General features: G+C 38.6%; 2 protein-coding genes across 5 annotated transcripts in view; one reads left to right on the top strand and one right to left on the bottom strand.

The window, feature by feature from the left end:
* Positions 1-550: 550 nt before the first annotated feature.
* Positions 551-11,600, bottom strand: LOC124375856 (claspin). Of its 3 annotated transcripts, none has more exons than XM_046834538.1 (24): positions 11,442-11,600; positions 10,073-10,190; positions 9,097-9,434; positions 8,841-9,005; positions 8,347-8,403; positions 7,881-7,953; positions 7,692-7,794; positions 7,029-7,534; positions 6,687-6,875; positions 6,152-6,309; positions 5,728-5,903; positions 5,580-5,632; positions 5,251-5,435; positions 4,315-4,810; positions 4,134-4,188; positions 3,944-4,031; positions 3,639-3,730; positions 3,302-3,463; positions 2,990-3,111; positions 2,281-2,405; positions 1,986-2,100; positions 1,828-1,892; positions 1,350-1,511; positions 551-795 (listed from the first exon to the last, which is right to left on the bottom strand). In XM_046834538.1, exons 2-24 carry the CDS (start codon positions 10,122-10,124, stop codon positions 679-681), a joined length of 3,654 nt encoding a protein of 1,217 aa, XP_046690494.1. In that variant the 5' UTR covers positions 10,125-10,190; positions 11,442-11,600; the 3' UTR covers positions 551-678. The 3 variants fall into 3 exon arrangements, with proteins under 3 accessions (XP_046690494.1, XP_046690492.1, XP_046690493.1); XM_046834536.1 differs by lacking the exon at positions 11,442-11,600 and adding an exon at positions 10,848-11,109; XM_046834537.1 differs by lacking the exon at positions 11,442-11,600 and adding an exon at positions 10,863-11,108.
* Positions 11,601-11,632: 32 nt separating this feature from the next.
* The window catches only part of ago4 (argonaute RISC component 4), a 16,295-nt gene continuing 12,241 nt past the window's right edge, over positions 11,633-15,686 (top strand). For both annotated transcript variants that reach the window (XM_046834540.1, XM_046834539.1), the window contains exons 1-3: positions 11,633-11,839; positions 15,198-15,369; positions 15,481-15,601. In XM_046834540.1, coding sequence (XP_046690496.1) covers positions 11,821-11,839; positions 15,198-15,369; positions 15,481-15,601 — 312 coding nt within the window. In that variant the 5' untranslated portion in view covers positions 11,633-11,820. The remainder of the gene's footprint in view (positions 11,840-15,197; positions 15,370-15,480; positions 15,602-15,686) is intronic.

The raw sequence follows: 15,686 nt of genomic DNA, 5'->3' as shown, positions 1-15,686 counted from the left end.
TTACACATATAGGAAACCTAGATGCCATATTAGACTAAAACACTATTAAAACACCTGTACTGCTGTCCTGTTCTAAGTCCTGCCTGACCAGTTTTACAATTCGCTATTGCATACATGTCCAGCCCCTATGCCAGTCTATGTGAACTCTAGAGATTGCTGTGTGTAAAAACTCAGTTCAGCACTTACTGAAATACTTCACACAACCTATCTGATACCAACAGTGATGCCAAAGTTAGAGTCAGAGATCACACTTTTTCCTGTTCTGAAGGCTGCTGTAAACATTAACCTATAAAGAGACAGGTAAAGGTACATAAACTGAACTATGTAGAAAATTTCAGTACCTAATGCAAGATATCTATATCTATCTCTCTATATTTTTAAATGAACCTAGCACTATAATTGTTTTTTTTGTCTTGTTCTAACCTCCACTTCCTAATATGCCAAGTTATTCAAATGTCCAGATGATAAACGCAGCAGCAGATGCTAATCTAAGACTTCTAAATGTATAATCATAGTAACACTAGTTCACCTACCAATCAAAAGTCTCATGCATGTTTAAAATAAATTTTTAATTTATAATTTTACAAATAAAAAATACAGAATTACAAATCACAATATTTACAGGATAAAACATTCAAAACAGACTTAAGTTGATTCACTGGAGGCTTTGAAACAGTTTCAGTTCTCAAAATAATTGAAAATACTTCTTGGAGGTCCAACAGATTTCACTGAGGTTTCTCGACATGGTCGCTTTGCAGCAGGTGCCAAAGTGTCTGTCTGAGCCCTTTTCTTTAACTGTAACAGTCAGAGGAAAAAGTCAAACAAATAAAAAAAATAGCATTTTGAGTGGAATATAGATTGACAATGATTTTAAAATCCCAAAGCCAAAACCAGACATGGGTTAATATACAGCATCATGAAGATTTCTCTTATAGTATGGCATAATAACATTTTTATTTTAAATAAAGCCATTTAAATATTTTCATTGTTAATGTTTTTAAATATGCATTAAGGTATTATAATATAAATGTCATATTACATATATGTTACTATGTATATATACAATGTATATATACATAATTAAAATTTTCCACATAGTTTATATGTGAAAATTAACGTTTTCTTTAAGTAAAAGCAAAACACTCTCGTGCCCCCTAGTGGTGCACATGCAGACGTGAACAGAATCACTCAAGCATTAAAAAAATTACTGACACCAACAAATAAATAAGAGACAAATACATCACTTAATTCATTCATTAAAAACAAACAACAAAAAAAAAAACCCACAACAAAAATCTCCCTTACACCATAATATCATTTCAGACTGTGCATCTACTGTGAAAAATTACCTGTTTCTTTGGGTTGGCAGATGTGGGTGGCTCCTTTTCTGGAGATAAAGTCTGGAAAAGGAATCCTCGAGAGTTACGTGGAGCTAGAGGGTTGCCGTCAGAAATATTGGCGAGTTTCTGCAGCACTGCTCGTGGCTGGCTAAGCAAAGATCCTCTCTTTACCTGAGGAAAACATATGGCAAAAGAATGGCTAAAACATAAATAAATATAAATAACTAATAAATAACAGTCTGAACTCTATTTAGAAATAAATAAATTCCTTTTGCACTGTAAAATAAATAAATAAATAAATGTATGGTCAACTTGGAAAAGTCTTTCTATTGTAAGCCATCTAATTACCAAATACAAATGATGAGCGTTAGTATCTTGACTATATCAGAAATAAAAATATTAACCACATTTACAAGCAACAATACTTTTAAATGTGGTTAATGTTTATATTTCAGAAACTTGAAACTTTATGGGTTCAGATACTTACCACAGGCTTCTGAAAAGGGTTGACATTAGAGACTGGCTTCTCTTGCATAGGCACTGTAGAGGTCTCTGCATAAAAATTAAAAAAAATTAAAGTTCAGTCTTCTTTAGCATGTTTAAGAGATGGTCACACAACCACAAATTATATCCTGCAACTTTCACCTTTCTTCTGGAGTGCCTTAGCGGTTAGTTTCTTAGCCAGCTTCATGAACTGACTGTCCTCCTCTCCAATCTTGTCCTCCTCTTCTACTTCTTGTCCTCTCTTTGATGTTTCAGACTACCGGAAGAAGAGAACATTGCCGTCAAATAACCATTCAACAGGCTTAAGATTAAAAAGAAGAGCCATGAGTTGATTTCTTCCACAATTACTTGTGCATGTAAAACAAACAGCCGGTTATGAGATCACGATGTAACAAAATACTTTGCTGCTGTAAATCCTCTAGGTTTATACCCACACCTGCTCTCGAATCCACTGCTCTCTCTCAATCCTTTCCTTGTGTCTTTGTAGCTCATTCTGATCATGATCTTCCTCCTCCTCTTCCTCTTCCCCATCAGCAGCAACCCCAAGCTCAAAACCATAATCTAGAAATCGGGTCACACATATAGATTATAAAACAAAGTCAAGCATCTTCAGGAAAGTTGTACCTAAAGTGAATATGATTGCAAAATGTTCTTGTGTATGCGGCAATGGGAATTACGGACATGTTTATTTGATTGCATCTTATCAAGTGCTCTCCAAAACATATATGTAAACAAACTACAAATGTTAGAAAGCCACTACCTAATAAGTTCAGTGGAGGGTATAACACATTGGCAATGCTATTTGGAGATTATCCAGAAAAGAATAGAAAAAGAATAAACCTACATCATGGCTCTCGAACCACATCACTTGACATTTTCAATTTCAATACAAAATGCTTGTTTATACTGAGCCCAATTTTTCCCCACATGCACTGCCATACTGCATCATTTAAAAAAATATAATTTTTTTTTCTGTCTGGCTTTTCCGAACGTGATCAAACCCTTCAACTGTATTTATGCACAAGACAGCAAGCTTTCATAATCACACAATATCTAATGCAAATGTGTAAAACATAACCATTTACATTCAGTGGGAAGAGGCATTAAAGGCCATACAAACAAGCAGATCCACACTCTAAACTTACCAATGTTCTTCCAGCGGAAACGGCGTTCTCGACCAGGTCCATCCGAGTGCAGATCCCCGTCAGCCAGGTAACGTTCCTGATACAAGCGCAATTTACGCTTATCATCGTCTAGGACATGTTTCCTATAAACACAAACAAACAGTTTAAACTACTAAAAACCTATTTACTAAATAAGAAACTATTACAGAAGGATTGGGGTGGCACAAATCACACATTTAGGAGTGAATGCTATAACATGGATTTGCCACTAGGAAGCTGTCAATGATTTTTAAAAAAACCTCCATCATACAGGTAGTAGAGTTCTATTCTTACATGTGGATTTTGTTGACTTGGTCCATCAGTTCCTCATCTGATGGAAGCTGCTCCTGTATATCCTCTTCTTCATATTCATCACCTCCCTGTTCATCTTCATCCTCACTACCGACATCGCTGCCGGATAGTTCAGCCTCAGAGTCCACAAAGTTAGCCATGCGTCTAAAGTTGAAGAGGACAGTTTAAAGAAGGTAATTTTGTAATTAAAAAGAAATGTTTGATATTTTTTGTTAAAGATACATGTGTAAAGCTTTAACAGAAGATCATCTGGGTTTCATTGTCATTTATGGAGATTTTTATGCAGTATACAGAATTCACAAGCCTTAACATGACTTACATCTTTTTGGACTTAAATACTGCTTCCCTCTCCTCATCTTCTACCTCATCACCCATATCTTCTTCAACTTCCGATTCCCCCTCAATGTCTTCCTGTAAAGTAAAACGAAAAGCGCATTTTAGATAAGACAACAGTCATATTGTGTACAGTTCAGCAGTAGTGGTCAGTTAAGATTTATCACTTTTTAATCTATTTAAGTGCATTGTCTATTACTCTCTGAAATTATTGATCACTACTATGCACATGCATTAACCTACACAACCTTTTTTTAAAAAACATTTTTTATTTAAAATATCCCTACTAACCTTCTCACTGTTACTGTCATCTGACAAGAGCCGAAACTCACAGTTGCCATCCTCCTCTTCCTCTTCCCCTTCCTCCTCCTTGTTCTTACTAAAAAAAAATAAATAAAATAAAAAGTTAGTGGTTTGCACTACACAGGTTGAAAATGCATTGCTAACATTTTGGATATATAGATCACAAGATCCACCTTACCTGTCAGATTCGTCTTCAAGAACAAAGCTTGAACCTGGTTGCACTGGAGAAGCAGCTGAAAGGAAGAATACAGAAAGCAATAATTATTGAGTCAGTGAACTCAGTTAACAGAACAGAATAAACAGATCTTTGTAGCAATAAATTAAGTAGAAGAACTAATCATTAAAACAGAAAAACACACCAGGACTGTCTATAAACTTTCCAGAGCAGAGAGAAAGTAGTTGGTCCATGTCTGTGTCTGAGCTCCTTTGACTGTCTATAACAGTGCTTTTTGCCTCTATGGCCTCAGTCTCATCCTTGGGTTGTCTGCCAGGTTCCACAGGCTGGATAGAGAATGCCCCAGAGCAAAGGCCCAGCAGCTCATCCTCAACTCCTGGCTGAGTCGGTTTTGCAGAGCCAAAGCCACCCGAACAGAGACCCAGTAATTCACCCATGTTGGCGTCCATGGCGTTTTCATCCAGGCTATCTAAAATTAACTGCCGTTTGTGTGAGTGGCTCAGGCCGCCACGGGGTCCGACATTCAAGAAGCCGTCCGCATCCAACAGCTGTGACTGCGTGTCCTCCTCTTGAGAGAAGAGGCCCTGAGAGTTCCCAACTTCAGGAGAAGGAACACCATAAAGATCCTGAGAGTCCTCCACAGGGAGTGTAAGGGAAGGTTCAGACAGCTTACCAGAGCTCTGACAAACAGGAAAATGAACAATTAATACATTTGGGGGAGGGGGAATAGAACTACGCTATTGTAACAAGATTTATAGTCCACACCAAATGCTTGACAATGATACTTGCCCTGCTAAAATAGAACAATTTCACAACTAGCAAACTAAATTTTTTCCAAATATGGAGGATTTATAACTCTGATAAATCAATACCACGGTGCTTATCGACTAACAAGTTGAACATCTTAAACTACAGATGCTGTCTGTTTTATGAGTCATGCGCACATTTGATTCATGATGCTTAAAACATCTCCAAATACATAATTTAAACCATGATATTATTGTTAATATTATAAAGAGACACGAAATAAAAGCTATATGCCTCCAACTGTGCTTTCAAGCTCCTTTAAGAATAATTAGCATTAAATAGGATACTATTACATGGCCAAAAATGGGCTCACCTTGGAGGCTGAGCCAAGGAAACTGGGCCTGAAGAAGCAGGGCGAGGGTGAGCGGAACGCGGCCGCTGAAAGACCTTTGCCTGCAGCACGGCTCACTGGCTGGTATGAGGGGAGTGTGGAGCTAGTCAGTTCAAAGCTGCTGTTATGACTGTTGTCCTTGTTCAAGGAAAGGCCATCCTCATCATCTGTGGGAGAAAAGAACAGAAAAGTTCACAGGCTATAAAAAGCATCTTTAGTGCTTATTTATATAACTCTAAATTTTCTCAGAAGCCTGTAGTTGAGGTTCATTGTCCAACAGGACAGTTTGTGTGTATAAACTATAAACTCACCCATTTTGCTATCATTTTCAGGATTGGCTTGCCCAGACTGCCTAACACCATCCCTAAATATAAAATCAAGACATTAAGGTTAAAAAAAAAAAGTCTAAGTAAATAAGAAAAATCTAAATAAGAAATACAGAGACAATCACAATCTCACCCTGTTCTGGAACAAGAACTGCCTGCAAACAGCATCAGAGTGCCATCAGCGTAGGGGGTTGGAGATGGACTTTTAAAGCAAGAAGAGGCAATTTGCTTGGATTTATTACCACTTTTGGCTTCCTCTGATTCTTCTTCCTCTCTATCTTCACCATCACCCAACAAATCTTCAACACCCTATAAAGTCAGAATTAGGAAAAGAGCAACAGAAGAGTACAAAATAAAGAAGGGCACTATATATATATATATATATATATATATATATATATATATATATATATATATATATATATATATATATATATATATATATATATATATATATATATATCTCTGGTAATGTGCTGGTAATGAGAATCCTAAACAAACTGAACTGTTGAAAAATGTTTTGTTGTTGTTGTTTTTGTTTGTTTTTACAATGGTACCTCTTCCTCCTCAGACTCAGTCATCTCCTCTTCCTCTTCCTCCTCCTCACAGTCTTCATTGTCCAGGCGATGAAGGGCAGCCCGACGTTCTCTTTCTTCCTTCCGGCGAATAGCCATAGCCTGCTGCAAACGAGACCTCAGTAAAACCAGCTTCTCTCCTGTAGAAAAACGGAGGAACAAAATGGTAATCAAACATTTGAGGATAAGATAAAAAAAAAAAGATTCAATCTGCTCTAAGGGCACTCCTTATGGAGGTGGTAATGTGGCAATATTTAAAATATGGAAGCATGTGCTTAAAACAAATTTAAAAACCTTTTAAAATATTGGAGAAGACAAGAGGAAATGCATAGCTGTACACATTTTGCAACATATTTTTTTTTTTAGCTCCCTATTGACATCTATTCTAAAGTGGTACTCCTTCATATTCTATAAAAATTCTAAATATGTACAAGTTAAAAAACACAGCAATTTTCTTTGACCGGCAGAGAACGTCAGAAAAGTCACAAATATCTAAATGTTATGTTTTAGACTATACCTGGCTTAGTGTGTGTAGGCTTCTCTTCCTCCTCATTAACGGTGACCGTGAAGGATTCAGCATGCAGCTCCTCCTGTCCAGAGGCAGTGCTGTCCTTTCTCACCACATTTACATGAAGTAATCGCTCTCCTTTAGACCGTGGTGCAGACTGAACATGCCTCAGAAAACGTTCTTTTAGAGCCTCTAGACCTGAGCAACACACAACATGCATTCTAAACAAAACGTGCTAAAACAATCTGCCACAGGAACCTTACCCAAAAGAAAATTGAGCTACCAAAAACCAAATACTACAGACTGCTTTAACGTTAACACGATTTGTAACATTTTAAAGCGCTTCCTCACCAGGGTTAGCCTGCTGCAGTTCCAGCTGGACAAAAGTTCCATCATCTGCACACAGCTTTGCTACAGGAGGAGGCTCCAAGCCCAGCTCACGCAATCTAGCCAGCTTATCCTTCTTGGGTTTAGACACTGCTGTGCCTTGTTCAGCAGGCACAGAGTCATCCTGTCCTGACTGCCCTGTCCCAGACTTAGTCTGCTGAACCTGAAACATGTCAGGATTCTCTTTAGTAGAACTCTCAGACATGTCCACAGACGGAAGAACACTTTCTTCCATGGCCTCAGGCTTTTGGAGCTCAACACCTGCAACCTCTAATTGTTTCTCAGCAGCTTCATTAGCAGTTTGTGTATTGGGTTCATTTGTAGCACTGTCCTGTTGGATACAGCTGTCTGGATCGGGTTCATTCAGATCCACCTGTCGGTTCAGGTTCTGTTCTGGTGCTTCAGACTGGTTTTGTGTAGTAGAGGGGGTTGAAGATGCCACAACAATACAGTGTTGGTATTTGGCAGATCTTGAAGGAGGGGAAACAATTACAGAAAAAATAAATAAATTAGATTGCTTACACTGCACAAATACATAAATCAAGTCACATTGTATGTGCATTATCAATTTTCTTTCTTAGGCAAAACTGTACATAATGTGTACAGTATAATGCACAATGTACCTACTTCAGTAATGCCATAGCAGGTCGGTCAGGACGAACTCTTCTCTTGAAGAATTGGTCTATGCCTTTGGGCTCTGGCATATGGTATGGTAGTCCTATTGTAGATTCTGGTAAACCAAAAAAGAATTCAAAGAAGGGCAATATTAAAGAGTGAAGAAATTCAAATGAGCAAGCACTGAATAATTTCACTTACCTCTAACAAGCTTCTGACTGTCACTGTGGAGCTGTTTCATTGCCTCCTTACTTGCTCTTGCGGCTTTCCTCTCCTAGGGACCAGATTAAGTGATTAAATAATTTAATGGAAACAAATAAATACAGTGGAACCTCGATACTCGTGACCTTGACACTCGTAGTTTGTGACTTCATTTGGAACCGGACTAAGAGTAAATCTGCTAGTTCGCGGGAAGCCACGAGTGGCTTGAAAGTTCGGAGTAACATTTCAAAACAGAGTTTGTACTAATAAATTACATAATGTTTGAAAAAATATTTTATTATTAATTTAAAGTAATAAATAAAACATTTATGACAAGTAATTCACAATTTTTGTTAAGTTTACTGTACATGTACAATTCCCCATCAAAAGGAGAGGGGTCATAGAACGTAAACCCCACAAGAATGTTGCACTGTACAGGGAAGATACCTACAACTGAATGTCTTACCTTGCGCTGGGCTCTGCCTTCCTGTCCTTCATCCTCTTCAGAATCATCTGATTGGTGCTGCAGAATTGGCAAAATAAAGAATGAAAATTAAGAGGTTGTCACATTGTCAGGAAAGCTGGGATCCATTTTTTTCTTTTTTCTTCTTTAACATGACCCCTTAGCAAACTACTGCCAGGGGAATGAGTTTCTGGTGGGTTGTGATCTCTATAAACCCAAATGTTTAATTATTTCATTGGAGGTTCTTTAAATTATTTAATAACAGTCAATTACAGATAGAAAATTAAGTAATAATATTGTTTTTAAGTGAATATAAAGCATGCATTTTATAAAACATACACAGAGTAACATGTGTTAAATTGGAAACTACCCCAAGATCTCAAATAAATAAAAAAGAAAAATAATTAGTATATGGCCTGGGAAGAAAAAGAAGTCTGTGCTAGTTATTTGTCAATCTCTGTGTGCCTCTGCTTTAATGATTTGTGCCTTTCTCTCACCTTGTTGTTGGCCTTCTTTTTTACAGCAGCTCTGATGGCATCTAGGGACTCCTCTTCCTCCACCACCCCCTCCGCCGTGTCAGACTCCTCGAGCTGAGCATCAAACAGGTCATTATCACCCAGTAGACAGCCACTGTCATTGAAAGCTTTGGGCAAAGGGGACTCCTGAGAACACAGGCAGAGAAAAAACAGAATGACAGTAAGCAACGGTTAATTTAATAAACTCCAATTTTTTGAAAAACCCCAATGAACTCACTTCAGGGGTATTTGTCTTTTCTTCCAGTTGTTTCACTCCATTTTTCTCCTTTTCTCTGCGTCGCTCTGACGTCCCCCTCTTTTTGGTCTTTCTCTTAGGTTTTCCTTGACTCTCATCTTCCTCACTCTCATCACTTTCCATGGCAATCCGAGATACCTTCTTTCCCCGGCTCTTTTTCGGCCCCTTACTTTCACTGGACTTCGTCTCATCGCCGCTGGATTCTGACAACACCAAAGCCTCAGTCACCTTGTCAAGGTCTTCCTCTTTCTCACTGTCGCTGTCCTGGAGAACCTTCCGGGTGCGGGCCTTCCGGTTCACGATGATATCGTCATCTGAATCTAGAGGTTTACATATTGTCACTTTTATTAAGCAGATTATGCAAAGTAAAAGATCCTGTTGTTTTTCAGTGAGCAAACCGTTTATGCAAATATAAGCAGAATTGAGTTAAATACCTTAATTAATGTCTATTAATAATAGAAAGCCTACCTGCCATCTCAAATGGTGTTTATCAGTGAGCCTCACTATTAGAAACACTCCCTAAATAAATCACTAAATGGCTTAAAAAAGACACTCAACCATATACTTTTCCCAAGCAACAAAACCTTGATTACATGAAGCATTTTCAAAAGAAGAAGAAAATACAGCTGTTATAGGTCCCATAGGCTTGTTAATGTTTATAATAGCAGATACGGATTTAAAGAATCACATTAAATTCTCCCACACACAAAATAAACAGTTTTCATATAACCAAATGAGCTCTTTATATACAAATAATTTAGTACATTTTTTCAAACAGTTACACATGACACAAAAGTACTTAACGTGTAGAAAATACATGCTAGAGAGAGAGAGCGCAAGAGAGAGAGAGAGAGAGAGAGAGAGAGAGAGAGAGAAAGAAAAATAAAGAAATCCCCCTTGATGAACTAATTTGACCGGAACAAATCCAAAGAGTGCTGACAGACAAGACTTAATTTACCTTCTTGAGCCTGAATAACAGGTGTGGTGGCATCAGTCACAGCCTCCTCCATGGGTGAACCAACTCCACTGTCTGAATCACTCTCTGCCTTGGGGATCTCAGCAGGGAGATCAACAGGCTGTGAACACAACACTAGTGTCAATCAGCTCCACCTGTCACATACAGCACACTCATTGATAGATTACACAGAGTCAGATTTGGAGGCATTAAAGATGCATGTTAAAATAAATGCATGAATGCAAGAACATTTAATGTATACGTGATGATCAACCAGCATTTATATCAAGAGAGATTACAGATTAGTTGAACCAGTAAAATGATCCTAAATCACAAGTCAGGACTAAGTTAGTTTTGTGGTTTAAACTACCTTCGAATAGCCTATTTTATTTTAATATAAATATTAATCATTGATTAGTTTAGATTGCTTCCCATCTTCTGAGCTTCCGAAGCTTCTGACCATTACTCTCACTGAGCAGGCCACGTCTACAGATCTAATCACCAGTCAAAATCTGATACTTAGATGCACAAAACAACCAGTTAACTAGTAATATAAACCTACTTTAAATATACGAGTTATTGTGTCTAAAAAACCTGTCGATTCAAGCTACTGATAGCAAACCAGCTAGGCTAGCTACGAGTCATTGACTCGTGGTTATTTGGTCTTAAATTCGACTATAATTTTAGTTTTCTCAATTTCGGCGATCAGCATTTGTTTACCGAATATATAATTTTCTGAGTAAAGCAGTTAGTAGAGCTTGAGTGAGCTAATAAACACCATGTAGTCTGTTACCCGCTCAGAGAGAAGCAGGCTCATCTTTTGTCCACTGAAGCTATTCGGCGCAGAACCTCATAAAAAAATAATTAATAATAAAATAAGCAAAAAAAAACCCCAACGTTTTTATACGCCGATGTTATACACGCGAAATCATAAAACGTGAATCCTGGAAGGATTTTCGTCATTCGGGCGAAGCTACTCGTCAAAAGTCGTCTCCCGCCTGATCCTCGGGAAAGGGCATAAAAAAATTTTCAACTGTTCGCGCGCTGGAGTGAAAGTCTTCTTCCTGCCTTGCCTGCGTCATCACCGTCTAGCTTGATGATTGGCTGATTTGTTAGCATGCAAGGTTACTCTGACTATGATTGGTTAGGAATGTCGGCGCGCTGCTTTTCATTGGTCAATGTATCACAAAACATTTATTTTTTCATTTCCCCCACTTCATATCAAACAATTATCTACAAATGTTCTATAAACATATCGCAATCAAATAACATTAATTTCGCCTTTCAATAAACTTAACACGGCAGGTGTGTATACAAATGATTTCATAGTGGCTACGTAAATAAGTTAGTAAGCCATAGTTTATAACCATACCTTTTCAATTAATCAAAATGTTCAAGACATAAAAAAACACCGTCTTTCCTGGATAATTATACTGCTAGTTTAATGATGGGCTTTTTCCCTAACGAGGCCACATTTCGCTTCATCCATAGGGCTCCTGGAGCTGTTTTGTATGTGCTGCGCAATTGCGCATGCGCGATGAGCTGCGCACGTTCTCACGCATGCTCAGTTAAAAATCCCATGGATCTGCTTTAAATCACACCGAAGACAACGCAGCGCGCAGATCTGTATACGGATACGTACCCTTTCAGTTCTTAAATTAGCCCCATTAAGCTTCGAGATACCGCCCCCAATTTCAGTGTCGGTACGGAGCCGCCAGGCCGGGACTGAGACGGAGAGAGAGCCCTCGGCCATGGAAGCGCTCGGACCCGGTAAGCGGTGAACAGGAGGAGACCGTGAACAGTGACAGTGGAGCGCAGGTCGGCGCTGCGTGTTACTGTGGCCCGCGGCTTCGCTTGGCTGCGCTGTTGTGTAGGCCTCAGGGACGAGAACGAAAACAAACACACCAGCAGCCGCGTCGCTTTGCCAGAATAGTATTCTTTTGTTAATTGAATGTAGTTCTTTAAAAAAAAAATAATACTTGGTATAAGAGACAACAAGTGTTTATGTGCGTGACGTCGGGACAGGTATTTATTGTGTTGAAACGCAGTGAACCTGTAATACACGCACCCAGCAGTGCGGAAGGCTCTATGGCATTGTGGAGTCGATGATAGGGATTTCAATAAGAGCCAAGCTTTCTTCCGTGTGTGTGTGTGTGTGTGTGTGTGTGTGTGTGTGTGTGTGTGTAAAAGAGAAGACACCTAGGCAGCTGGACGGCTGCTACTATTTCCTGCTTATTTCAGATGCTTTTGTTGTAAAAGGAAGTCGCGTTTCACTACAAAAATACGGAAGCCTTTGGAATATTTTGGGGCAGCCAGTTATACTGGCGCGTTACACCGTAGTTCAAGCACATGGCAAGAATGTGCTCGGTTAGTAAATGTGTCCATAAACCGATGGTTTACGGAGTGCTGTCCACATGGTGAACTATCAGACAGACAGGCTTCACCCGCCGTTTGATGTCGACGCTTTGGCCAGCAGAAACCTGCCAGCCAGACAAAAACATTAAGGTCCATGCGGAAAAACACCATTCCTGAAGCTTTTGGAAGGAGGCCCCATATCCGCTGAAGGTTTTGCCTTCCTGGATGTAAAAGGGTTTAAACGAGTAAAAGTAAACACCCCTTCTCTGTGCCGAGCGGCCAGGCTGTGAAAAGCGGAAGGAGTCGCCAATGTGGGTTTTTTTTAACGCTTCATTACAATAGCATACTGATCCTGAGTGTGTTAATGGCACGGATAGCAGAGAAAATGGTGAGGTCAAATTCTCATGGATTTCAAATTGTCACTGAGACCTGGTTATCCGTGACTTTCCCTCGTTTTTAACCCACATGGTACAGAGGCACATTAATCTGTCTAGTAATTACAGTAACTGTAAAATAGGTTTACATATCGCTCCCAATTAGCTTAGAGTTGCAAGTTTTTGACTCACATTCTGAAATTGGTGATAATTGTTGGGTTTGAAAACGTTTTGAAAATATCTAATTGATTTATATAATATTGAATATCAGATTGCTGATTTGTTTAAATATATTTTGTAGTATATCTGAGTTCATCCAACCAGCTGTCAGATCTTCTCAGGTGTAATGTGCTTGCCTTTTTTCACACCTGATGTAATTCATGCTTATAATGTAAATTATATGTAACCATGTGATTTTATGGTTATATTTGCCTAGCCTTTCTTTTTAAATCATACACTTACTTTTTCAGATCTTCTTTTGAAAGATTTGGAGGGTCTCCAGACAGCCTTGGGGGCTGTGAACTTTTTTCCCCTCAATTGTATTCAGTTTGAGAGATACAAATTTGCTGGCCCTTTTTACCTTTTAGGATTTATTGATTGACTTTTGATCTTATTATGAAATGGCAATAATAAATATCCACTTTACATCATAAATCAAGAGGAAAGGAAGTCATTTCTTGACTGACTATTTTGAATAATTAATATATTTGCAGTATTTAGAAAGCTTATTGTAATTAGTCAAGATTAATTAATGTTGTGTTTATGATAATAACCTAATTTGTAGACTGTTGCCTGACCATTAATGTTCCTATGCACAGTAAATTAGCATTTGTTTATGCATGGTTTTCTGAGTTACAGAACAAAGCCATCTGTTGCAAATGATTCAGAATTTCTCAGCATATGACGGATTTTACATTCACACTGTTGTATGAAGCACATTGAATGATATGTTGACATGCTTGCATTTCATACAGTTTTTTCCCCCGAAGGTATGGTCTGTGTGGGAATATTCTGTCGGTTACAGTTTAGTTGGCAAAGTTTTAAGAAACACAAGTATGGATGAGGCCTATTTAGGAAAAAAAAAGAATGTCCCTATCCTACATCAGCAGTAGTTAAGATCTGTCATGCTCTAGGTCCCTGAATAATTCAGGATTTTGCCCCTTATGGTAACTCTTTCCATTTTAACATGTATATAGTAGACAGTAATTGACTCAAATGTGACTGTCACTCCAACAACTTAAAAAGGACTGAAAATAATGGCATTCTAATACTATTGTTGAATTCTAAAAATGTTCTAGTTTTAGTGTCATTACTTTTCAAATACAAAAAAATAATTGAAAAAACTTTCATAAAATGGATGTATGCAGTCTTTAATGGTGTTTGGCTTAGTAATTAATATTATTAAAATTAAATTCTGCATCCTGTAGGACCTGTTGTGGGGATTCACTCGGTCATCTCACTGTGGTGAGATCCTGTGTTTCTAGTGTCAGGGATGATCCTTCTGCTTAGCTGTACACAGTACTGAGTAATGTAATCCACTTGATCAGTCAGTGACTGCTCACTATTTGCTAAATGTTATTACTTACTTAACATTTTAATCCATCCGCTTCTCACTTTCAGCGCATCACACTGCTGCTCAATGCAAGAACCCCTGAATTGCCGCATTTTTTTAACACCTAATGAAACGGTGTAAGTAAAGTGCACAAGTCTCGTGGCTTCTTGGGCTTCAAGAGAAAATTTGAATGAAAAAAGTCCAATTGAGTCCAAATAGTTGATCTCTTGTACAGCAACTTGAATTTTATAGAGAACCATAATATTTTGACTGCCATAGTTAAATAAAAGGAGGAGGAGGAGGAGGCCGCTTTGGATTAGGACAGGCTGCAGTACCCTCTGTGGATTATGTGCTAACTGGAGCGTGCAAGAGCAGCATGGGGTTTTGACCTCGCAAATTTGTCGACGCATTATGGCATTCACCTTTTGACAATGTACAGTACCCCCAAATTGTATGCACGGAAGAGTAAAGGAAAAGACAATGAAATCTTGTACATTCACATTTAATGCAAACAAGGATTCGTTTTATAGAATGAACAGAATGTCTATCTACTGATTTATTAAAGTCAAATCTCAATTCATACTTCATCATTAAGAATAATTGCACATTAAATTGTTTTCCACATGGTCCTGCTGCTTTCTGTGAGATCGACTCACTTTGTTGGATTGGCTTCTCCGTATTAGAACAGTGGAGGTGTGGGTATCATTGTTTTACGATGTTTGTCAGATAAGAGTTAAAACCAGAGCAAAACTTGTATTTTCTCTGTTTACTCACGCTCTGTCCAAATGCTGAATCCAGATTTAAAAAGCTTTTAATTACAATCATATTTTTGTGTGTTTCTCTGTAGGCCCGCCTGCTCCTACCTCCCTTTTCCAGCCACCACGCCGGCCCGGCTTGGGCACGGTGGGGAAGCCGATTCGCCTGCTGGCCAATCACTTTCAGGTGCAGATCCCCAAGATCGATGTCTACCACTATGACATTGAAATCAAGCCAGAGAAGCGCCCCCGGCGGGTCAACAGGTAAGATTTGACTTAAAGGGAAAACGTCAAAGACAGTATGTGCCGATGGTTATGATGATTGGTTTGATATCAGTTTCTGAAAATAGCTTATTTTAATCATTTGTTGTGCAGAGAGGTGGTTGATACCATGGTGAGACACTTCAAAATGCAGATCTTTGGGGACCGGCAGCCTGGATATGATGGAAAGAGGAACATGTACACAGCTAATCCACTGCCTATCGGAAGAGATCGGGTAAGCTGGCACTACACTTTAATCAGAAAGGCACTTCTGAATGCAAAAAGATGACACTTGTTGTACACAGTATATGAGTGACCAA

This window comes from Silurus meridionalis, chromosome 22 (genome assembly GCF_014805685.1).
Source record: "Silurus meridionalis isolate SWU-2019-XX chromosome 22, ASM1480568v1, whole genome shotgun sequence".
In the NCBI taxonomy this organism is placed as follows: Eukaryota; Metazoa; Chordata; class Actinopteri; order Siluriformes; family Siluridae; genus Silurus; species Silurus meridionalis.
Note: the sequence above shows the minus strand (reverse complement) of the source record. Positions and strands in the feature narration are given on the sequence as shown.

Excerpts from the sequence above, each read along its gene's own strand:
- LOC124375856 (XM_046834536.1), bottom strand. The coding sequence starts at position 10,886 with ATGAGCCTGCTTCTCTCTGAGCGGGTAACAGACTACATG. Across the intron at positions 9,006-9,096 it reads AAAAGACAAATACCCCTGAA|GAGTCCCCTTTGCCCAAAGC; the intron begins GTGAGTTCATTG and ends CTGTGTTCTCAG. Across the intron at positions 6,876-7,028 it reads ACTGCAGCAGGCTAACCCTG|GTCTAGAGGCTCTAAAAGAA; the intron begins GTGAGGAAGCGC and ends TGTGTTGCTCAG.